The 26,235-nt window shown below is 39.6% G+C and overlaps 1 protein-coding gene across 8 annotated transcripts in view; it reads right to left on the reverse strand.

The window, feature by feature from the left end:
* Positions 1-402: 402 nt before the first annotated feature.
* KIAA1328 (KIAA1328 ortholog) overlaps positions 403-26,235 on the reverse strand; it is a 402,048-nt gene continuing 376,215 nt past the window's right edge. For all 8 annotated transcript variants that reach the window (XM_033177894.1, XM_033177892.1, XM_033177900.1 and 5 more), the window contains one exon: positions 403-3,669. In XM_033177894.1, the coding sequence (XP_033033785.1) occupies positions 3,459-3,669 (211 nt within the window). In that variant the 3' untranslated portion in view covers positions 403-3,458. The remainder of the gene's footprint in view (positions 3,670-26,235) is intronic.

Below are 26,235 nucleotides of genomic sequence, written 5' to 3' on the forward strand. Positions count from 1 at the left end.
ACTGAAGCCCTCACATACATTCTTCCAGCAACTAAAGGCAACTAGGCAGGGCCATTTTTCTTGTCTTAAAGTGCTGTGATATTTCTTCTTGCTGAGCAGCTATGGGGCTAGGCACAGAGAAGAGACTTAGAGGTGCACATAGATTGTTCTGTTCCAACAAGCACACAATCTAGAGGCAGCTTGGTGTCCACATGATGTGAGTAAGCAGGGGCCACAGCAGAAAAACCTACTGGGATGTGACAAACCATTTCCTTTCTCTCAGTCGACCACAGGCTCCTGCTGTTTTAACAAGTACTGAGGAAAATAACATTTTGATAACCTGCAGCTCTGCACTAGCTTTCAAGCTATGCCTCACTGATCTGATGAGGGATGTTCAAGGGACAATTCAATATCAAACCCATATGGGGAAAATAACCATAGAGATGATTTATTAACTTAAAATCTCATACGTACATAAACATTTGCCAACATTCAAAATACACTCTGAGCTGAGGATAAATTGTGAGTTGGAAAGAGTCCGCCACAGCCTCCATCTCTCTGCCCCATCAGGCCTCTCCTCTCCCCTGATTCTCTGGCCAGCAGATCTCTATTGTGAACTTGGTGCCAGAAGCAGAGACAAGTGAACAGTGGCTCTGAGGGAGAAGAAAGAGTCCCTCCCACCCCATGACATTTGGGGTGCTCTAGAAAAGTCCCCATCATGAGGATCAGGTTTGAATAAACACAAGTTTGCCTCCTGGAAAGCGGACTGTCAGCAAAAGCTTTTCTGTGATTCACTTTGGTTCTCTACATCAAGCACTGTGGGCCTTACTTAGGGCGTTCAAAGGACATGCTGTGTCCTTTTCCATTTTGTAAACATTGATTGGTTTTCCTTCTTAGGAGGTGGGCAGCAGGGTGGGCAATGCTGTGGCATTATCCGCAACACCCTCGGCATGTGTCCCGTCTTGCTTTGGGGAAGTGTCTAGAGGCTGGATGAGCAAATCCCAACCAGTCAAGGGTGGGGGACCTGACAGGGAGGAAAGGCAGATTCCTTTGTGCCAGATCCTTTCTCTTGGGATAGTCTGCAACAGCTTTGAGGCTCTACAACATTTCATTCATATGTATGCATATATTTCAAAATAAATTTAAATCGATTAAAATGTTAACAGGTACTATTCAATTAATAATGAAGACATTAGATTATATACAAATTTACATCCTATTGCCCTTGCACCAACACCAACAAAATGTCCACAAGTTAGAAAAAGGCAACTGGTGAGGAGTTTGGCATGTGAAAAATGTATTGGCTGATACTTTGCTGAAAGTCCATCTCTGCTTTTCCAAATTGGCCATTCATGGAGAGGCAAAGAAGCAATTAAACTTCACTCTGTGGCTGTGATCCCCAAAAAGCCTTTAGTTTAGACTATGTTTATTATTTTCCAAAGGCAAACAAGCTTCTTAAAGAAACTGTGATCCTTTTCTTGATCCTCTGGCATCTTCTCACTCCAGAGTTTTAAGGACACTGGAGTCCGGAATGGGTGACTGTGGGCATGGGAGTAGTCTATGGGAGTCAGGTATACTTAAGCTAGTCATGACACAGGGGGCAAGGAAAAGAAAGTTCTGGAAACCTAATTTTAACTGAAAAAATGGCTGAGGACTCTTAGTTTGCCATCCACCCATTTCTGCCATACCACAGAAAGCTCCACACTCCAAAGGCTTTATGATTTGGGATCAAACTGATTTGGTTACTCTCAGAGGTGAATTTTATAAAGAAATTTTGATCTGTAATGATTTTCCAACTTTTTAAGGGAATGACTACAACTAGTTAGTCCTGACTTTATGTTTATTTCAGAAGAAAAATATAATATTGGTGGGCTCCATTCTTTTCTCCTCCAAAGAATTAAAAAACCCAAGCGAAAGAAGGCTGGGTAGAGGTGACAGCACCAGGCTTAGCATGAAGAGACATGAGCTTTGGAGCTATCTGGACAAGGAGGCTGCTTAGCAAGGCTTTTCTAGATTGAAATAATCTAGTTTCAATTAAAATAATAATTCAGGGAAGCCACACAGACTCATTGCATGCAGGCTGCCCTGGGTGGTCTGACTTTGTCTACCAACACTGACTAACAAAGTCTTGCTCCCAGTTTAAGTTGGGGTTGGTAAAAAGGAGAGAAAAAAAGTCACACCCTCCAGATCAAATAAAATTCCCAAGTAATACACATCTGGGAACACACTCTCCCCTTGCTTTCAATGACTGGAGAGTTTTGAACTCTGGCTAAACCACGCTCAACATCCCCATTAGCTTGAGAGGCTACTAGGGACCACTGCAAGCTGAAGGACCCATCTCAAGAGCTCTGTGGGAGAAAAGACAGCAGATAGGATGAGGTCTGCACTGCATAACTTCCATAGGCTTTCTCTGGGTCAAAACGAGGCCCAGTGGTGGAACATACTCTGGCAAGTTGAGATGGTTCTTTGGGGCCATGAGCAGAGCACTTGTGGGGCCTGGTCAGCTTGTATCCTTTAATCCTCATGGAGGAAAAGGGAGGGCCAGAGGAAGCCCATCAGCTTGCAGCAGCTGGTGTCACTCTCTCTCTAGTGGCATTTTCCCTAGACACACTATGGGAAGTTCACAGGAGCGCGTGTGATGGGGGGTGGGAGGTGGGGTGAATAAGCTGAACACTTGAGTTAACAAAAATACCTAGAGATTGATTGTTCTTATTCATTCTGGAATATTGGAGGGGTCGTCATCTGAACACTGGTAGAAGAGTGCTTCAGGTTTGTGCCTCCACTGAATTTCCCCAGGGCTAATCACTCCCTGACATGATTTAGTGCTGCTTGCTCCCAAGGATTGGCTGGGTCTCACCCTCTAGCCCATTGAGCTCTTTGGTTATGGGATGGGCAGCTGCCAGGCTGATGGCTACTGAGACGGACTCACAATTGGCCGTCAGTGTTGTTTGTGATGGCAGGGGCACCAACTCCAACTTCAGAATTAAAGGACCACTTATGGAGATGTAGTAGTGACAGAACAGGATGAGAAAGATGTGAGGGTTTGCCTTTCTGAAACTGCTTATGTTTCAAAGGGGTTACTTTTAGAGGGATCTTTCGATGGAGAGGGTTTTTTTTGTACATAAAAGTGAGTCAGCCTTTTCTAGCAGAAGTATGAGAAGGAAACACTCTTGAAATGAGGCTGAATATGCAATGGTTTCCACCACACAGAAAGTATCCTATGTTAATTTTCTAATCTGTTTAGCATAAAACAGATACCATCTTCCATTCCTACCCCCTTAGTGTGTTATCGAATGCCTGGTCTGATGGAAAACACCCTGGGTTGTTAGAATGATTTCTATATTCAATACATAACAGGATGCTAGTGAGATAGGTCCCTGTGAAAGGAGAGACACAATTACTTTGCAATGAAATAATTTAAAATGCTAGATCGGTATGTGGGGAAACCCACAAATTTCCTAAGAAAATTTTGCAATATGTCAAATGAAAAATATATCTTCCAGAATCTGATTCTCCTCCAGCTCTTCAGGGCTTCTGTGCATCCCCATCTTCTTCCAGGTCGATTTTGGAAGACTGAGTCGGAAAGTACCATGATTCCAGGCCCCAGCTTCTTTGGAGGGACAGCGCTGAGGTTTGGGAGCAGAGTTTGGGCTCAGAGACTGAACCAAATCCAACAAAGATGTCTCATACCTGTAAGACATATAACCCAGACAGGAAAGGATCAGATTATTAGAAAATGAGAATCCAAGCCCAGCAGAAATGGGCTGTCCAGGGCAAGAATCAGATCACAGACCACACTGTGTGTAAGATGCTGCTTAGGGGAGCTTTTGTGAAGGTAAACACCAGAAGGACTTGAAGAACCTAGGCCCTGCTGCCTGTCCTTAAGCTCTTCTCTTCTGCTGACCTCTAACATTCCTTTATAACTTATGAAGAGAGGTTGTAGAGTGGGAAGAGGAGTCATGATAACAGTAATGATATTAACAGTGACATTTACTGTAGGCTTACTGTCAGGCACTGTTCCTAACACTACAAATATTTAACCTTCTTATAACCCTCTAAAGAACCCTATGAAGTAGGTACTGTGCTACTCTCATCTCCATTATAAACATGCCATGCAGAAATTAAAGCTCAGGGAAGTAACTCATCTAACAGAAAGAGTCTAGAATTGAACCCAGGTGGTTTGTCTTCAGCACTCTCATCCAGGACACTAAAGCTGCCTGTTGAAATCTTCACAGACAGACAGACTTGGTTCAAATCTCTGTTCTACCATTTGCAAGCTGTGTAATATTGGGAAAGTTATTCAGTCTCTCAGTTCAGTCTTTTCATGTGTAAGGGGCTAGCAAAACTCCAGTGAGGATTAAATGAATTAATTGATAATACATAATAGGCACTGAATAAATGTTAGTTCCTTCCTGTTAACCCCCTTCCACTTTCTCTAGAAGTTTGGGAAAAGATTCTAAATCTATAAAGACATCCCTCCAAAGAAAGACTGCCTTGTGTCCAGCATTCTTATCAGAAAGGGTAAGTGTGGAGCAGCTTAGAGGTAAAGAAACAGTCTGGGGGCCGGGTGAGGTGGCTCACACCTGTAATCCCAGCAGTTTGGGAGGCCAAGGTGGGTGGATCACTTGAGGTCAGGAGTTCGAGACCAGCCTGGACAACATGGTGAAACTCTGTCTCTACCAAAAATATAAAAATTAGGTGGGCATGGTGGCATGTGCCTGTAGTCCCAGCTATTCAGGAGGCTAAGGCAGGAGAATCGCTTGAACCTGGGAAGTGGAGGCGGCAGTAAGCCGAGATTGTGCCACTGCAGTCCAGCCTGGGCAATAGAGCAAGCAAACAAACAAACAAACAAACAACCCAACCAACCAACCAAACAAAAACAATCTGGGGTACCACATAGGGCCCTAAGGGGTAGCTGGGGCCAGAACCTAGCTCCAAATTAATGGTGGTGACAATGGCAGAAGCAGCAATGGTGGGAGGCTGGGTTGTCTGTTTCCCAAGCCCACTCCTGTGGCAAAAATGTCATCTTTCTGGCCTGAGAACTGGGATAGGAACTGCTAGCATTAAGGCTATAAATGCCAGTAAATTATTAGAAAATAAAAACATACACGTGGACATTACAATAAAGCATATCAGAGAGATATTAGAGTCCTTCAAAGAGTTTAGAATCTCTGGTTTTAAAAACTGCTACAACACTGCAAAGTGAATATCCACAGGCTTGGAAATAAAAATTAAGGATTGTTGTATTCGACAGGAAAACACCCATTATTCTCATATGCAATTTCTAATGAACCAATTATTAATGAGGAATACAATTTTTAAATTTAGTTTGTCTTTGTAATTGAAGATGCTGCCATAGAAAGCATAAACAGGCACTGTGAATTACAGACAAATCATTACGTGATTTTTGGTTTCTTGTGTGATCGCTATATATTACAGGACATGCTAGAGAAAACATTAAAATTACATTGTATAGATTTGTATTTAAAATTAAATTTCAACATGTATGAAAAGAATGTGTATGAAGAGTTAATTCTTTTTAGAAAATCTGATTCCCAAAAATAATCACCTCTATATAAACTAAAATTCATATTTGGAAATACTTTATTAGAAATCTATCCAAATGTTGGCACAGCCTACAAAATACTCTTAGCAGCTCCACTGTCAGTTACATCAACAGAAAGATCCTTTTCAAAATTAAAAATTACAAAAAATTGGGGGAAACAGTTCCAAGATGGCCAAATAGGAACAGATCCAGTCTGCATCCCCCAGCGTGATTGACAAAGAAGACAGGTGATTTCTGCATTTCTAGCTGCGGCACCTGGTTCAACTCATTGGGACTGGCTGGACAGTGGATGCAGCCCACGGAGGGCGAGCCAAAGCAAGGCGGGGCATTGCTGCACCCAGGAAGCGCAAGGGGTCAGGGGATTTCCCTTTCCTAGCCAAGGGAAGCCGTCACTGACAGTACCTGGAAAATCGGGACACTGCCACCCAAATACTGTGCTTTTCCAACAGTCTTAGCAAACGGCACACCAGGAGATTATATCCCACACCTGGCTCAGCGGGTCCCAGCCCACAGAGCCTTGCTCTCTGCAGTCTGAGATCAACCTGCGAGACAGCAGCCTGGCAGGGGTAGGGGCATCCGCCATTGCTGAGACTTGAGTAGGTAAACAAAGCAACCGGGAAGCTTGAACTGGGTGGAGCCCGCCACAGCTCAACAAGGCCTGCCTGCCTCTGTAGACTTCACCTCTGGAGGAAGGTCACAGCTGAACAAAAGACAGCAGGAACTTCTGCAGACTTAAACATCCTTGACAGCTCTGAAGAGAGCAGTCGTTCTCCCAGCATGGGGTTTGAGCTGTGAGAATGGACAGACTGCCTCCTCAAGAGGGTCCCTGACCCCCATGTAGCCTAACTGGGAGACACTTCCCAGTAGGAGCCGACTGATACCTCATATAGCTGGGTGCCCCTCTGAGACGAAGCTCCCAGATGAAGGATCAGGCAGCAATATTGCAGTTCTGCAATATTTGCTGTTCTGCAGCCATGCGCTGGTGATACCCAGGCAAACAGGGTCTGGAGTGGACCTCCAGCAAACTCTAACAGACCTGCAGCTGAGGGACCTGTTAGAAGGAAAACTAACAAAACAGAAAGGAATAGCAACATCAACAAAAAGGACATCCACACCAAAACCCCATCTGTAGGTCACCATCATCAGAGACCAAGGGTAGATAAAACCACAAAGATGGGGAGAAACTAGAGCAGAAAAGCTGAAAATTCTAAAAAACCAGAGCACTTCTTCTCCTCCAAAGGATCACAGCTCCTCGCCAGAAATGGAACAAAGCTGGACAGAGAATAACTTTGATGACTTGACAGAAGCAGGCTTCAGAAGGTTGGTAATAACAAACTTCTCCGAGCAAAAGGAGGATGTTCGAACCCATTGCAAGGAAGCTAAAAACCTTGAAAAAAGATTAGATGAATGGCTAACTGGAATAAACAGTGTAGAGAAGACCTTAAATGACCTGATGGAGCTGAAAACCATGGCAGGAGAACTACGTGACGCATGCAGAAGCTTCAGCAGCCGATTCGATCAAGTGGAAGAAAGGGTATCAGTGATTGAAGATCAAATGAATGAAATGAAGTGAGAAGTTTAGGGAAGAAACGAGTAAAAAGAAATGAACAAAGCCTCCAAGAAATATGGGAATATGTGAAAAGACCAAATCTACATTTGATTGGTGTACCTGAAAGCGATGGGGAGACTAGAACCAAGCTGGAAAACACTCTTCAGGATATCATCCAGGAGAACTTCCCCAACCTAACAAGGCAGACCAACCTTCAATTTCAGGAAATACAGAGAACACCACAAAGATTCTCCTCGAGAAGAGCAACCCCAAGACACATACTTGTCACATTTACCAAAGTTGAAATGAAGGAAAAAATGTTAAGGGGCAGTCAGAGAGAAAGGTTGGGTTACCCACAAAGGGAAGCCCATCAGACTAACAGCAGATCTCTCGGCAGAAACTCTACAAGCCAGAAGAGAGTGGGGGCCAATATTCAACATTCTTAAAGAAAAGAATTTTCAACCCAGAATTTCATATCCAGCCAAACTAAGGTTCATAAGTGAAGGAGAAATAAAATCCTTTACAGACAAGCAAATGCTGAGAGATTTTGTCACTACCAGGCTTGCCTTACAAGAGCTCCTGAAGGAAGCAGTAAATATGGAAAGGAACAACCAGTACCAGCCACTGCAAAAACATGCCAAATTGTAAAGAACATCGATGCTAGGAAGAAACTGCATCAACTAATGAGCAAAATAACCAGCTAACATCATAATGACAGGATTGAATTCACACATAACAATATTAATTTTAAATGTAAATGGGCTAAATGCCCACAATTAAAAGACACAGACTGGCAAATTGGATAAAGAGTCAAGCCCCATCCGTGTGCTGTATTCAGGAGACCCATCTTACGTGCAGAGACACACATAGGCTCAAAATAAAGGGATGGAGGAAGATCTACCAAGCAAATGGAAAGAAAAAAAAAAAAAAGCAGGGGTTGCAATCCTGGTCTCTGATAAAACAGATTTTAAACCAACAAAGATTAAAAAAAAAAAGAGAGAGACAAAGAAGGCCATCACATAATGGTAAAGGGATCAATTCAACAGGAAGAGCTATCTTAAATATATATGCACCCAATATAGGAGCACCCAGATTCATAAAGCAAGTCCTTAGAGACCGACAAAGAGACTTAGACTCCCAAAAAATAATATTGGGAGACTGTAACACTCCACTGTCAATATTAGACAGATCAACAAGACAGAAGGTTAACAAGGATATCCAGGACTTTAACTCAGCTCTGCACCAAGTGGACCTAATAGACGTCTACAGAACTCTCCACCCCAAATCAACAGAATATACATTCTTCTCAGCACTGCATCACACTTATTCCAAAATTGAGCACATAGTTGGAAGTAAAGCACTCCTCAGCAAATGTACAAGAACAGAAATCACAACAAACTGTCTCTCAGATCACAGTGCAATCAAATTAGAACTCAGAGTTAAGAAACTCACTCAAAATTGCACAACTACATGGAAACTGAACAATCTGCTCCTGAATGACTACTGGGTACATAATGAAATGAAGGCAGAAATAAAGATGTTCTTTGAAACCAATGAGAACAAAGACATGACGTACCAGAATCTCTGGGACACATTTAAAGCAGTGTGTAGAGGGAAATTTATAGCACTAAATGCCCACAAGAGAAAACAGGAAAGATCTAAAATCAACACTCTAACATCACAATTAAAAGAACTACAGAAGCAAGAGCAAACAAATTCAAAAGCTAGCAGAAGGTAAGAAATAACTAAGATCAGAGCAGAACTGAAGGAGATAGAGACACAAACCCTTAAAAAAATCAAGGAATCCAGGAGCTGGTTTTTTGAAAAGATAAACAAAATTGATAGACCACTAGCAAGACTAATAAAGAAAAAAGAGCGAAGAATCAAATAGATGCAATAAAAAATGATAAAGGGGATATCACCACCGATTCCACAGAACTACAAACTACCATCAGAGAATACTATAAACACCTCTATGCAAATAAACTAGAAAATCTAGAAAAAATGGATACATTCCTGGACACATACACCCTCCCAAGACTAAACCAAGAAGAAACTGAATCCCTGAATACACCAATAACAGGCTCTGAAATTGGGGCAATAATTAATAGCCTACCAACCAAAAAAAGTCCAGGATCAGACAGATTCACAGCCGAATTCTACCAGAAGTACAAAGAGGAGCTGGTACCATTCCTTCTGAAACTATTCCAATGAATAGAAAAAGAGGGACTACTCCCTAACTCATTTTATGAGGCCAGCATTATCCTGATACCAAAGCCTGGCAGAGACACAACAAAAAAAGAGAATTTTAGACCAGTATCCCTGATGAACATCGATGCAAAAGTCCTCAATAAAATACTGGCAAACTGAATTCAGCAGCACATCAAAAAGCTTATCCACCACAATCAAGTTGGCTTCATCCCTGGGATGCAAAGGATGGTTCAACATACTCAAATCAATAAACGTAATCCATCACAAAACATAACCAAAAACAAAAACCACAAGATTATCTCAACAGATGGAGAAAAGTCCTTGACAAATTCAACAGTCCTTCAGGCTAAAAACTCTCAATAAACTAGGTACTAATGGAACGTATCTCAAAATAATAAGAGCTATTTATGACAAACCCACAGACAATATCATACTGAATGGGCAAAAACTGGAAGCATTCCCTTTGAAAACTGGCACAAGACAGGGATGCCTTCTCTCACCACTCCTATTCAACACAGCGTTGGAAGTTCTGGCTAGGGCAATCAGGCAGAGAAAGAAATAAAGGGTATTCAATTAGGAAAAGAGGAAGTCAAATTGTCCCTGTTTGCAGATGACTTGATTGTATATTTAGAAAACCCCATCGTCTCAGCCCAAAATCTCCCTAAGCTGGTAAGCAACTTCAGCAAAGTCTCAGGATACAAAATCAATGTGCAAAAATCACAAGCATTCCTATACAGCAATAATGGACAAACAGAGAGTCAAATCATAAATGAACTCCCATTCACAATTGCTACAAAGAAAATAAAATACCTAGGAATACAACTTACAAGGGACATGAAGGACCTCTTCAAGGAGAACTACAAACCACTGCTCAATGAAATAAAAGAGGATACAAACAAATGGAAGAACATTCCATGCTCATGGATAGGAAGAATCAATATTGTGAAAATGGCCATACTGCCCAAGGTAATTTATAGATTCAATGCCATCCCCATCAAGCTACCAATGACTTTCTTCACAGAATTGGAAAAAACTACTTTAAAGTTCACATGGAACCAAAAAAGAGCCTGCATTGCTAAGACAATCCTAAGCCAAAAGAACAAAGCTGAAGGCATCACGCTACCTGACTTCAAACTATACTACAAAGCTACAATAACCAAAACAGCATGGTACTGGTACCAAAACAGAGATATAGACCAATGGAACAGAACAGAGGCCTCAGAAATAATGCCACACATCTACAACCATCTGATCTTTGACAAACCTGGCAAAAACAAGAAATGGGGAAAGGATTCCCTATTTAATAAATGATGCTGGGAAAACAGGCTAGCCATAAGTAGAAAGCTGAAACTGGATCTCTTCCTTACACCTTATACAAAAATTAATTCAAGATTGATTAAAGACTTAAATGTTAGACCTAAAACCGTAAAAACCCTGGAAGAAAACCTAGACAATACCATTCAGGACATAGGCATGGGCAAGGACTTCATGTCTAAAACACCAAAAGCAATGGCAACAAAAGCCAAAATAGACAAATGAGATCTAATTAAACTAAAGAGCTTCTGCACAGCAAAAGAAACTACCATCAGAGTGAACAGGCAACCTACAGAATGGGAGAAAATTTTTGCAATCTGCCCATCTGACAAAGGGCTAATATACAGAATCTACAAAGAACTTAAACAAATTTACATGAAAAAATCAAACAACCCTATCAAAAAGTGGGCAAAGGATATGAACACACACTTGTCCAAAGAAGACATTTATGCAGCCGACACATGAAAAAATGCTCATCATCACTGGTCATCAGAGAAATGCAAATCAAAACCACAATGAGATATCATCTAACACCAATTAGAATAGCGATCACTAAAAAGTCAGGAAATAACGGGTGCTGGAGAGGATGTGGAGAAATAGGAAGACTTACACTGTTGGTGGGACTGTAAACTAGTTCAACCATTGTGGAAGACAGTGTGGTGATTCCTCAAGGATCCAGAACTAGAAATACCATTTGACCCAGCAATCCCATTACTGGGTATACACCCAAAGAATTATAAATCATGCTAGTATAAAGACACATGCACACGTATGTTTATTGTGGCACTATTTACAATAGCAAAGACTTGGAACCAACCCAAATGTCCATCAATGATAGACAGGATTAAGAAAATGTGGCACATATACACCATGGAATACCATGCAGCCACAAAAAAGGATGAGTTCATGTCCTTTGTAAGGATATGGATGAAGCTGGAAACCACCATTCTGAGCAAACTATCGCAAGTGCAGAAAACCAAACACCGCATGTTCTCACTTAAGTGGGAACTGTACAATGAGAACACTTGGACACCGGAAGGGGAACATCACACACTGGGGCCTGTCGTGGGGTGGGAGGAGGGGGGAGGGATAGCATTAGGAGATATACCTAATGTAAATGATGAGTTAATGGGTGCAGCACACCAACATGGCACATGTATACATATGTAACAAACCTGCACGTTGTGCACATGTACCCTAGAATTTAAAGTATAATAATAAAAAAATTACAAAAAATTTTTGTAATCTCATTTGGTAAGAGTGACTGATGTTGCTTTTAATTATATCACCTAAAATTGTTAAAATTGTAAATTCTGATGACTTAATAAATGAATTTGGGCTGGGCCCAGTGGTTCATGCAGTGTGTGCAGTGGCGCACGCCTGTAATCCCAGCACTTTGGGAAGCCGAGGTGGGTGGATCACTTGATGTCAGGAGTTTGAGACCAGCCTGGCCAACATGGTGAAAAACCCCATCGCTACAAAAATACAAAAATTAACTTGGTGTGGTGGCTCGTGCCTGTAGTCCCAGCTATTCGGGAGGCTGAGGCAAGGGAATTGTTTGAACCCAGGAGGTGGAGGTTGCAGTGAGACAAGATTGTGCCACTGAAGCCTGGGTGACAGAGTGAAACTCTATCTCAAAAAATAATAAATAAATAAATAAATTTGAAGAAAAGTGAGTCAGAAAAACTTAAGGTTAATCAAGTTATCACATTAATAAAGTATTATTTTATTATATAAAATTATGATACCCAAAATATAATTTTTTCCTATCTGTAGTTTTTATCATTCATATATTACTATTACCCTTCATGCTTTATTGATGTCCTTTTAAAGAAAAAATCTTTGTATTCTAGCACCTTTAATTGCACTTTTTCTTTCTTTCTGAACAAGGGGCCCCACATTTTCATTTTACACTGGTCTGGCAAGTTATGTTGCTGGCCCTGCCCTCAAGTCCCAGGCAAGATTTGACTACTGTCTCAGGCATGGAAATGTCATGACATTTTCTATGGTATGAAAATCTGTAAATTCAAATCCTTTCTGGCAGATTTTTCTTTTGCAGCTTTTATTGTCACAGAATGAAGGCAATATTTCAATACAGTTATCTGTCATTCAAAACAATGATTTCTGTATTCAATCAACACATTCTTTGTTTAAGGTGTAAACCTATGACTGGAGTACTGCTTCTAGGAAATTTTTGCTTATGAGCAGGACAGACCTACTTCATGCTCAAGGAATGAGCTTTGTTTGAACTTTCCTTTGAGATACATGGTAATCTTGTGGTTATATCCATCTCTTAATATATAGATCATTAAATGTTTTTTAAAATCAAACAATGGAAAATCTACACTTTTCTATCCAATTTCATGCTTAAAATAGCTAAGGGGAGGATATTCTGAGTGAGAAAATAATCTGCTGCTTTCTCTATTAAAAAGTAGAGCCAAAATAATTGGGAAAGAGAAAATAGATCAGAAATAAACCTTTTAGAGATGCAAACTGAAATCCAGAGCAACAATAAGGATTTGTGTTTCATCTAAAGACTGATTTAATAGGTACCAACATATTCAATCATTTGAAAGAAAACTGTGGGTTTCCAATTCTTTCAGAGTACTCATCACTATGAAATATAGTAAAAAAAAATTTAAAACATGGAAATAATGACCCACCATACTATAGAAACTTAGATCTGACATATTAGGATAAGTTATACAATAGCAAATTACTTTCGGAATTCCAATGGCTTAATACAATTCAATTATTCTTCATGCTCATCCTATACACTCAAAGTAGGTCCAGGCAGACAGTGGTTCCATCGCCTAGAATGTGGGTTTCTCAATTGTCTTGGCCGGAAAACAGACTGAAGAACTGTACACAGGCTTTCCATAGCATGCAAGTGACAAAACACTTCTTATATCTGACTGGCCAGAATCCAGTTATGTCTCTCCAGAAGGAGAGAACTGGATATTGGCAAACACTACTAATGCCTACCCATGGAGGAATGAGTCTTAACATAATCTGGAATAATTTTCTTATTTTATTGATGAGGAAACTGAGGCCCAGAGAGGTATAAGTGAACTGAATGGAGTCACAGAGCAAATGAGTGGCAGAGCCAAGTGGTTTTTAACCCAGGCCCCTTGACTTCCCAGACTAGTACACCTTTAATCTTTCCATCAAGATAAGTAAGAGGTGACACTAAAGCAAGAGCAAAAGAAGGCTGCAGTTACCAACTACATTTTATTTTAAAAGTATAGCATAATTAGTTGTAACTGAGCTATCTTTTCCTCCAACAAATTAATCTACTCAAGTACAAATGCTTATCTTTATGATTATGCTGTTACCATAAAAATTCTACTTCTCTCTCTAGGAGCCACATTCAATCATAGATTAGACTGTGGCAGAAGAATCAGAAAGTGTGTGGTAAGCAGGGCTCCGATTTCAGTTGTACCTCATAGCTAATTTTGTTCAATAAGTTTACTGACAGTACTTTTGCTATCAAGAAAAACCAAATGATTTGGCAATTAAGAAGCAACAGTATACCCAAGATTATTCCAAAAAGCAAAGCTTGAGAAATGACCCAATTTAATACAAGCATTATATATGCAATAAATCAAAATAAAAAATGAATTCCTATGGGATTTTACACTAAATGTCAGAAAAGAGCAATGTATTTATCAGCTGTGTTCTATGAGCAGTGTGTTTTAGGTTGCTAAGGAGACATGTGATAGGAGACTATAAAAGTTGATTAGCTTGGCCTGATCCTGCTGGGGCTCTGTGGTAGTCAAACAATTTAAAGGGACCTACAACTTATCCATATCCATAAAGTACCATCCCTTGAAAAACCCAGACGATGTTTTAGCCATAGGTATTAACTATATTGGCCTGTCTTACCTCTGTACTTCACAGAGCCGGTACGCATGAGTTACCTAGGCACACAGGCTGAATTTAATAGCCTCATTATGGAGAAGAGATAAACAAAAGGCTTATCTGATCTGCTCTGCCAGTCCCATCCTGGAGGTAATCTGGACCAAGCTGGAGTGGCATTAATTCAGTCTTCCTAGAGCTCTTTCATTTGCCTCTGAACTAGCAAGATAACAAGACAAAATCCAGAGGAGGATGTAGCCTCTGCTGATTTGACTTGACTCCACGTTACCAACTCAAGAAAGGCCAGTCTGATATGGTGTCCAAGAATAGTAGCATATGGCCTAGAAACAACCTGATTTTATGGTCCATCCATGGACTGCACCTGATGAGAAACTAACGATGTTACTGGACCTTTCCCCTCCCATTTCCTTTTTTGATTTTTTGTGATTTCAGTAGACATCTCCTGATTTTCCTTCCATATCACCAACATCCTCTTCCTTTCTTGCCTTTTACATGAAAGAATGCCCCAGGGCTCAGTCCTTTGCTCTCATATCCTAGGTGATGCTATTCATTCTCATGGGATTTAATAACATCTATATGTTAATGACGGCTAAATGAAGAGCTCCAATATCAACCTTGTCCCTGAGTTCCAGACTCACATTCCCAACTGCTACTTGATATATTTACTTGGAAGTGTAATGGGCATCTCAAACTATCCAAAACAGAACTCTTTTTTTTCCTCTGAATCCCACTTCTCTCAATCAACCCAGTGGCTCAGGCCAAAAACCTGCTGCTATTCTCGATTCTTACCTCTGTGCCTTTGCATGTGTTTCACCCTGTGTCGGATGCCTTCTTTCAGATCTTTGCTTGCTCTCTCCATTCATCCACGTCTTCATTTAAATGTCACCTCCTCAAAGAGGTCTTCTTTAGCCACTCCATCCGAAATAGCCATCACTCCACAGTCACCTTATTGCTTTATGGTTTTTATTTTGTTTGTATCACTCAATACACACACACAGACACATAGACACACACACACACACACACACACACACACACACACACACTATATATATATATATCCTATTGCCCCAATGGTATGGGCTCCATAAGAGTAGGGTCATTATTTTATTTACTGCTGTTATCTCCATGCAAAGCATGGTATCTGGCACAAGGTAGGTGCTCAGTATTTGTTGGAAAAAAAACAAAAACAAAAACAAAAAACCAATGGTCTTATGACTTAAGGTTCAGCACCTTCTTCCATGGGCAACTTTTACAAAATCTTTAGACAGCTCATCAATTTATTTCAAACATTCTGGAAAGCATTACCCATCCATCAATTCTTTCTTTACAAAAAAAGGATGCTTACACATATGATTTGTGCAAATTACTTTTTTCACTTAATATATTGGGACCATTTTTCCATATGATATTTTACATTATCTTCAATGACTTCAGATTACTTCACCTCCTGGATGTGCTCTGATTTACATTAATACAACCAATGCCCTGCTAAAGAGTAATTAGGTTAGGTCCACAAGTCCTTCAAGACTAAATCAACTGTCTCTTGTTTCTTCAGCCAATACCCAGAAGGTACTTCCCATTCCAGTTCATCATAGGTTAGCAAGCTACTGCTATGATGTTCTGTACTATCTCTCCCTTTATTCCCAGCCCTCCTCCTCACTCCCACTGCTTCTGGAGCTTTTGCTTCACAATATACACTGCTATATTTTGCATTCTTTTTAGATTATACCTTCTATCTCCTAGTTTTAACTGAAACCTGGCTCTTTCTTCAGGTCAATGCTTCCTTTACATCCTTCTGAGTGGAAATCGTTTATATTCAACATGTGCTATATATTTCAGGGTCAAGAGGTAGGACTGGAATCATTTCTTTTGGCCCAGTCTCTCATTAAATTACTATTCCTTTGAGGATCCTGTCATCTGCTCTGTCATCCTCAACTGTGAACCCACTTGCTCCCAGTCACTGAAGATGTTAACACCTGATCCACAATATTCCCCTCCAATTCAACCCTGACCATCATCCCTGCTGATGTCAGCATCACAAGAATGACACTCAGTCAATATTCTGATGTCTTAGTTTTTCGACCTTCTCTCAATTCAAAAGACTTTAATGGCAAGCCTTTCCAATAGTCCTATCCTAGAACTTGTCATAAATTAAAAGTACATCTCTTCTGAATTCAGTAATTCAAATATCCCAGGTACTTTCTGATGCCCATAGATTACTCTTCAAGCTTGGGTTTTCAGCCATTCCTACTATCTCTGCCTGCTAGTCCCACCAGACCAATGTAGGGGGAGGAGGGAAGGTGGTAAAAAGAAAAGAAAGTTTTATCTGAGGTATGTGAGCTCCTTTAAATTTAAATTTTAAAAAGGTGAGTTCTGGCCAGGCGTGGTGGCTCACGCCCATAATCCCAGCACCTTGGGAGGCCGAGGCAGGAGAATTGCCTGAAGTTGGCAGTTCGAGACCAGCCTGGCCAACATGGTGAAACCCCATCTCTACTACAAATACAAAATTAGCCAGGCATGATGGCACATGTCTGTAATCCCAGCTACTTGGGAGGCTCAGGCAGGAGAATTGGTTGAACCCGGGAGTGGAGGTTGCAGTGAGGTGAGATCGCGCCACTGCACTCCAGCCTGGGCAATGAGCGAAACTCCATCTCAATCAATCAATCAATCAATACATAAATAAGTCCTCTTGCACCACAGGTGATTGCTCCCTCTGACCTATTCACGTGCTCCAGGTGACTGCAGAGTTTGCAGAGATGTTTGGGCTATAGCTTAGGATGTGAAGTGACCTCACGGCCTCACCAAAAGAACTTTTTTAGGGACTCCTCCCCATTGACTCCTCTAGATAGGTACAATGTGAAAGTTTGGACCCTCATACCTCTGAGCATTCTGCTGCCACCCGGCAGTTACAGAAAACACAAGACACATAAGAGAGCGATTTACAATTACTGGGTGACACCTAGAGGAGTGATACTCATAAGCAGGACACTTGGACCCAAAACATACATGGCCTTGGTCACTTTTGAAAAGTTCCTAAATTATGGGAAATCAAGCTTCAAAATCTGAGCACTCTTTTTAGAAACACTAGCTATATATATATATAACACTTACGGGATGTCATGTTGTAAATATCTAGGAAAGTTAGGAACGACATAACCTGGGGTGGTCATAAGCTGCAACAGCCAAAATGGGGATCTTTTGAAATGGCTAAAACAATTTATTTGCATGCACAATTGGAAAAAAGGCTAGTTTCAGAAGCAGACAAATTGATGGGGGATGTACTTCCAATGTCATCTAGAAACTTCTCAAAGAAGTTTTGAGAAAATTGACTCAAGAGGTAAACAAAGAATACCTGAAACTATTTCCGAATTCAAAAAGACTTTAGAGGTTTTCTCCTTTTCATCTCCAACTACTCTTTCTCTTTCTACATTTTTGCCATCATATTCTCTCTTATCTGAACTCCCCTGTTCTGATTTGCCTTTTCACTTATCACCACTGCCTAAGGAAACTCTCCAGGTCTTTTCTAAAAATGTAGCTTGTAAGAGAATTCAGCATTGTACTAAAAGGCCAGATGAATCTGTACTTTATTATTTTCAAAGGTTTGAAAAAACCTTTAAGCAATATTCTAGATGGCTGGTGCTAGCCTCCAAGATCACCAGAATGATTTCTTTATAAATTCTATGTTCCTCAATGGCTTAAATGAAGACTTGGTTATCTTAGTTAAAAGACACCAGCTTTATTGGGTGAATATATAAATACCCATGAGTTTTTAAGCTTGGTCGATTAACTTTCTAAAACTCTTCAGAAAGAAGAAAACACTAAGGCCCCAGAGATTATGAATTTACAACGACAACAACTGACTAGTCAAACGAGGCCTTTTAAGAAAAGATATATGCCTCTTTCTAATGATCAAACAGGTGCTTGCTTCTATTACAAAATGCCTGGCCATTTCAAACAAGATTGCAGAAAACTTAAATGACAGCAGGAACAAAAAGACAGGACCCCCACAAGATGAATAGGGTTGCTCTCTGAGGATACAAAGGGGGCTTTTTGCATTTCTGACTAATACCTAGGAGAAACAGAAATTGTTATAAATGGAGAACAGGTATGTTCCCCATAGATACTACCACAGGGCTACTACTATAGGGCTACTCTTTCTATCCTCAACTCTACCACCTTAAACCGTCCTCTTCCTCAGAGTAATGAAATTATACAAATGGCAGGGGTATCTACTCAATGTATGAGTACATACAAATCCCAAACCTTAGAATTCCAGGTAGGCTCACTCAGTGGTCTTCTTTCCTTTCTGCTTGTTCCCTTGGCTCCCAGATGTCTTTTAATTACAGATTTGTTTTGGAATTTCACAATGTACACATCTCCTTCTCTCAAAAGGGGGATTATATTTAAATTAGGAACAGAAGGAGCAAACAGAACAACTACAGAATGAGAATGAAGTTACTGAGAAATACAGATCCAACAAATATTCTTCTAAGCAAAGACTAAGGAATGATACTGATGATTTACTGCAAGCTTTGCCAGACCATTTATGGTCTCAATATTCCACTGAAATTGGTAACATATATGCAACCACCCCCATTGAAGTGGAAGTAAACCTGAGTAAACCTTTACCCAATATTAGACAATACCCTTTTAATGCCCTGCTGGACCTCATGGTCCCCTAGAGATGTAAATCTTAGCATGTCTTTGAAATGTTAACATTTGGGGAATTAGTTAAGCAGCATTCCAACTGAAATCAGATGGAAAACAGAATTAAAATTATTTAGGCCACCACAACATTCCTTCCCTCAGTGGATACCTTTAGTTCAAGAGAGAAACATTTATAACAATTAGCTTGCATTATTTGTTTTAAATTATTTGCATGACTCTTGACCTTTTGGAGTGCCTATCTGTGTCCTTTCTACAGAAGGAAACTGAACTGTTCCACTCTAAAGTATGCAGAATTATTGAGCTAAAAAAGTCGAAAATGCATGGGAACATTCTGTCCCCTCCCTTGTATGTCTGATGGCAGAACAGAAATGTAGAAAGAAATGGGTTTTGTTGCCTGTCTTTTCCCACCTAAAGAGAGATCCCTTTATAAGGCTTGCTTATTAGCTTAGAGGCAGCCTCAGATAATTTAGGAGCAGACTTTACTCTTCCCATAACTTACCTTCCCACATTTTCCCACCTTTGGCACTATCCCCATGGCAGCTTTTGCTTTCTTGTTTTACTGTCTCTTTCAGTCCTCCTTCTGGTCTTACTGTGTAGTCAATCAGCTGAGAAGCTGAGACCCTAGATGACATGGTTGGACAGAAATGTGGTGTGTACCCCATTTGTGACTAGTGAGACTGTTTTCTTTCAGCTGTCTTTGGGACCGTTTCTGGATCTGTTGAGGATTGAGGACTGCACCGCACCTCTTTGGAGATGCCTTGTGCGTCTTTGGTAAAGGAATAACCTTGGTTAAGGCTTATTGGTTTTGCTGAGTCTCTTGAGAAGGTGCCTTTGTTTTTTTTTTTGTTTTTGTTTTTTTTTGACTGAAACCCCTTTTTAATTATGTGTTTGGTCTCTCTGTTTGCTTCCTTTCATATTGACATGATTTTAGTGAAGAAAAAAATATAAAACTTCATTAGCCTTTTGGAAACCTTAAACTCTTTCTCTGTGCTTTGAATTACATAAGGTAAATTTACTACCTTAAGCTCTAAAACTCAGTAAGGGCTTTGGCCATGTGAGACTTTAACCTGTTCCATTTACAAATGCACAGTTTGAATCCAACTATCCTTTTAAATCAGTTTTATGACTAAAAATTTATAATCAAAGCTATAAAGTCTTTGTATTTTTATGTATACCTGTGTACATGTCTGTTCGTATATTGTCTATGATACCAACTTGACTTATAAATAAGTGAACATTCATAAATAAGCCCAAATACTTTTCAAGTTCACATGACTTAGTAATCTTTGATAAATAAAACCAGTTTAAAAATTATTAGAATAAAATAGGAATGTTTTCAGAATTGTCAGCATTAAATATAATTCAGACATTTTGCCAGAGTCTACTGGTTTGACAGGTTTAGGTTGCCTCGGCTAGATGTTTTAAGGTCATAAAAATCTTGCTTCTCTATTTGTAGATACTTCCTTGTCTGTAAGCTTATGTCTTAAAGCTCTCTTAGAATCTGGGTTCTAGGCAGGCAGCCATGGAAAGGCCTGGGGACATATGTATGACCACAGCACCTAGGCCAACAGCTGCGGGGCAAAAGCCAAACCAGTATGCCCTCCCTGGCCCGAATGTGCCTCCTGGCCATGCTGGGAAGGGTCATATATACCAGATGTTATCCTCACAGATCTATCTTTTGTCTTGGGCTCTGCACCTGGTACTTAACATTAACATTGCATACTTCCTAGGCTTTTCACTGAAAATTAGGGTTACTAGGAGTTAACCTTGTAATTAATATATGTAATTAAAACTACTAAAAAATAGAAACTTTCGATATACAGAATATATAAGAAAAGTCAGATGTGTTTTTGGTAAGGAAGGTTATAAGAAAGACATGAGGTTTTTTTTTTTGTAATTTATACGTTATTTAAAGGTTACTTTAAGTTGAAGCGATAAAAAAGGAATGATAGATAAAACCAAATGGATATAGAAAGTTGGGGAAAGAGAATGGGAAAAACTACAAAAGGTTATAAAAGGTTTATGAAATGGAAAAAAATATAAAAGGCTTATGAAAATCTTATCTTGTGTGGTCAGAGCTGACTGAGATTGGGTGGATCTGTTTATAAGGTTTTGTTAAAATTAGTTTTAATATTAACAATACGTTGACATAAAGGTAGAATTTAGTTTTCTCTTTTGAATAAGATTTTCATATAGTATTAATAAGATATAATAAAAGACTTTGGTTTACCTTTTGAGTGAACGTTGAAAAAAAAAGGAAAAGGAGGATGTCATGCTGTATTTATTAGATCTCTTGATTGTTTGGAAAACTGAGTCTCTTTTCTGTCCAAGAGTAAAGGATTTTGCTTTTTGAAATCTTTGAATTATAAGTTTGGCTAAATGAATACTCATTAATTTATAATGACCTGTGATCTTACTTTTGATATCAAATGTTTTAAACCTTTGATATTTGACATACTTCCCCAAATCAAATTTACATTAAAATCATGCAGGACACACTGTGAAATAATAATGGTGTTTAACCTTGAGTCATCTTTATATAAATATGTTATTAATATGCATTCCAAAATTGTATGATATTCTTAAATTCTGATATCTTGCTATATGTCATCGATCATATTGGTGATTATTACGTTAAACTGTTGTTTGCCATAGAAATCATCAAATTTCCTTGTTAATTGTGTCTTTAACCACGGCTGCTCTAAGTCTTTCATCATCCAGTGACAATTATTGTTTTACTATGATTCTTCCCAAAAAGTGGTTTACAGTTAGCTACAGTCCAAAATTTGCTTTTTCTTCAACGAAATTCATGGAAAAGACACTGACAAGTACTCTTGAATACAAGTTTGTGGTAACTTTGGAGATCATACCATGGGACCAGGTAAAACCCTTCAGAACTCTAAATAAAACAAACAGACAATAACTACAACAAACTGATGGGTTATGAAGATTACCAACCCAATATAAAGCAGAAGAAGAATTAATTACATAGGATTGAACTGATAGAAGACTGAAATAATTTTGTTATAACCTTTCATTTGAAACACTTCTGATTCTTTTTATATATATATTTTTGGAATCAAGAAAATGTTCTTTTGAGCCATTCACAGCTTAAAGCAACTGGGTAAAGTATGCTTTTGTGAAAAAAATGGAAACATTTACCTTTCTCTAGGCCTGATTTCTCCAGAATTTAGAAAACATTCATCAGTATTCTTATTTTATGGCAATATAGTTGTTCACATAAGTTCAGTCAGAATCTGTTCTCTTTTGTAACAGGACACAATTGGAAATGCTGGTTATTTCACCAAGGCTTTGATGAATATAATATTTTTAAATGTGACCAGACTGTTTTGAGGAAATGAGGTTGCTTTTAGAAAGCCACCAGACTTGGTAAAAGACTGGTCCAGTATCTTGTCAATACAGTTCCCTGATACAATACAGAACCCCTACGGGGTTCCTGACCTTGAGATAAGTAAAGAATGTCACTTTCTGACAGGCCAGGAATCTCAGGATATTTTGGGACCTCAAGAAGAGTTCACCTATTTTGTACATGTATTACAGGCACAGTCTGATGGTGAATCCTTGGCTTTGCTTCTTAGACTTGAGAGGTTTTTTTAAAAGTCTAATCTAAAATTCCTTATTAAAAAGTTCCAGTAAAGCCAACTTAAAAGAATACTATATGGCCAACCACTATTCTTGCTGCCCTTTATGCAATCACACCAGGTATAATAAGACTAAAACGTATTTTGCAAATAAGCTGGCCTTACTATGACTTCTCTTTGGTAAAAAAGGGGAACTGGAGAGAAAAAAATTGTATTTCAGAAGAAAACTAACATACCTGTTATTAGATTCCAGCCCTGTTTTTATTATTTTTCTACAACTTATACTGAATCCTGAATTATTTCCTGGCTACAAGTCTCTAGAAAAAAAAGAACCTGATTTAAATTTTCTTTACGATGTTTTTTTTGTTGGCACCCTAGTAGAATAGATTATTTTTCCATTATGCACACAGAGTTTCTTTTTGATTGTAACCTTGTGTGCAATGTATCTCTACTATTCAAATGACTGTTATGTATCTCTCATTGTTTTACTTTTGAGAAAACTATAATCGTGGAATTATAAAGACTAAAGATGATTCAACAAGCAAAGCCGCGATATAGATCAAAGATTTAACTAAGATCTTTTTGCCACTCTGTGATGTCATCCCCATTTAGATTTTGGGTGCTCCTAAAAATTCCTCACTGAGACATCTCTTCCTTCTCCCTTATATTGGGATGGGACTCATCAGAAATGAGCCCTCTTGGCTACGAGAGACACCTTGATACTAATATTTTGACCATCAATGCTTTCAAGGAGAAAGATTTTTGATCAAAAGGAGGAAATGTGGGTTGCCGCGAGGGAGAGGAAAGAAGAAAAGAAATTTTTTCAAGCCTGTAATCCCAGCACTTTGGGAGGCCGAGACGGGCGGATCACGAGGTCAGGAGATCGAGACCATCCTGGCTAACACGGTGAAACCCCGTCTCTACTAAAAATACAAAAAAAAAACTAGCTGGGCGAGGTGGCGGGCGCCTGTAGTCCCAGCTACTTGGGAGGCTGAGGCAGGAGAATGGCGTAAACCCGGGAGGCGGAGCTTGCAGTGAGCTGAGATCCGGCCACTGCACTCCAGTCCGGGAGACACAGCGAGACTCCGCCTCAAAAAAAAAAAAAAAAAAAAAAAAGAAATTTTTATCTGAGAAAGGACAGCTCCTTTTAATTATCAGGCCCAGAGAGGCACTGCAATGAAAGAGAAGTCATGTCACTGCCCCTTGGGCTAAATAATCATCTCTTAAAGCCACTTGCTATGTGGACTCTAATGGACACCAAGAAGCCACAAAATGCTATACACTGGATACCATAACTAATACTCTACAGTTCAACAATATACAGTAAATCACTATTCGATGTTATCAATGAGAATGTAAACCAGTGAGATTTCCTGTCAAACAACTTTGTATCAGCCCACTCATTGTTTCTTTTGCCTTTAAAAACCTTTTGGTAACAAATAATGATGGAGCGTTCCCCAAGGCAACTTGGAGGTGTGTCGTGGGCAGCTGTCCTCACTTGGCTCAAGTAAACTCTTCAAATTGTATGTTGTGCCTCAGCCTCTTCCTTTTAGGTTGGCAGTATTAATTCAAACAGAGATTGTTCTAAAAACTGGGAATAAACTGGTGAACAGGATATCCAAAATCTCTTCCTACTGGGACATACTTTCTTCTCAACCCTTCATCCAACTTATCCCTTCTCTAACCTAAATTTCACTGTTCGGCATTCCAGTCATTCTTTTTTACAATGCTCTTAAAAACATGTCCTCCATGAAAAGACACTTCTCAAAAGAAGACATACATGTGGCCAACAATCATATGAAAAAAAGCTCAAATGACTGCTCATTAAAGAAATGCAAAATCAAAACCACAATGAGATGCCATCTCATACCAGTCAGAATGGCAATTATTAAAAAGTAAAAAAATTATAGATGCTGGTGAGGTTGTGGAGAGAAAGGAATGCTTTTACCCTGTTGGTGGAAGTGTAAATTATTTCAACCATTGTGGAAGACAGTGTGGCGATTTCTCAAAGACCTAGAGACAGAAATATCATTTGACCCAGCTGGGTCAAATATACCATTACTGGGTATATATCCAAAAGAATATAAATCATTCTATTATAAAAACACATGCGGCCGGGCGCGGTGGCTCAAGCCTGTAATCCCAGCACTTTGGGAGGCCGAGACGGGCGGATCACGAGGTCAGGAGATCGAGACCATCCTGGCTAATACGGTGAAACCCCGTCTCTACTTAAAAAAAATACAAAAAATAGCCGGGCGACGAGGCGGGCGCCTGTAGTCCCAGCTACTCGGGAGGCTGAGGCAGGAGAATGGCGTGAACCGGGAGGCGGAGCTTGCAGTGAGCTGAGATCCGGCCCCTGCACTCCAGTCTGGGTGGCAGAGCAAGACTCCGTCTCAAAAAAAAAAAAAAAAAAAAAAAAAAAAAAAAAAAACACATGCACATGTATGTATGTTCATTGCAGCACTATTCACAATAGCAAAGACATGGAATCAACCTAAATGCTCCTCAATGATAGACTGGAAAAAGAAAATGTGGTACATAAACACCATGGAATACTATACAACCATAAAAAAGAATGAGATAATGCCCTTTGTAGGAACACGGATGAAGCTGGAGGCCATTATCCTTGGCAAACTAATGCAGGAACAGAAAACTAAATTCTTCATGTTCTCACTTATAAGTGGGAGCTAAATGGTAACACATGGACACACAGAGGGGAACAACACACACTAGGGTCTACTAGAGGGCAGAGGGTGGAAGGAGGGAGAAGATGAGGAAAAATAGCTAATGGATACTAGGCTTCATACCGAGGGGATAAAATAATCTGTACAATAAACCCCCATGACACACGTTTACCTATGTAACAAACCTGTGCATCCTGCACATGTACCCCTGAACTTACAAGTTAAAAAACAAAAAACGTGTCCTCTGTCTTTTTGATCTCTCCCCACAAATACGGCAAAGACACAACACTGGAGAAATCCAAATATCTCTCTTTTTTGTGAATTATAGTTGGGTAAGTTAGTGCAGATAAAATGAAAACAAAAACAAAACAAGCAAACAAAATTAGGTCCAATATAGATACAAAGTCACCAATCTTATGTGTGTGTATTAAACAGCTTCAGACAAAGTGACTACATTTCTTGAATCAGCTGTTTTGGTCTCCTCATTTCCCCATTTCACTATTTACCCTAAACAGATGGCCTCGCTTCCCACTTCAGAGAAGACAGAGGTCATCCAACAGAACTTGCCTTTACACTATCAAATTTAAAAGTCTCTCATTTCGGCACTCATCATTTCTTCCTTTTACATTTAAGGACACGATCCTTCTTTTAGACAAGGGCAACCACTTTCTTTGTGCTTCTTAGGAACCTTTTAGTAATGCATACCTGCTCTAGAACTTTCAATATTTTCTTGCTTACTGGATAACCAAGAGTACTTAAGAAGTACTCTCCTTTCCATAA

This window comes from Trachypithecus francoisi, unplaced genomic scaffold (assembly GCF_009764315.1).
Source record: "Trachypithecus francoisi isolate TF-2019V2 unplaced genomic scaffold, Tfra_2.0 Lachesis_group19, whole genome shotgun sequence".
Taxonomy (NCBI): Eukaryota; Metazoa; Chordata; class Mammalia; order Primates; family Cercopithecidae; genus Trachypithecus; species Trachypithecus francoisi.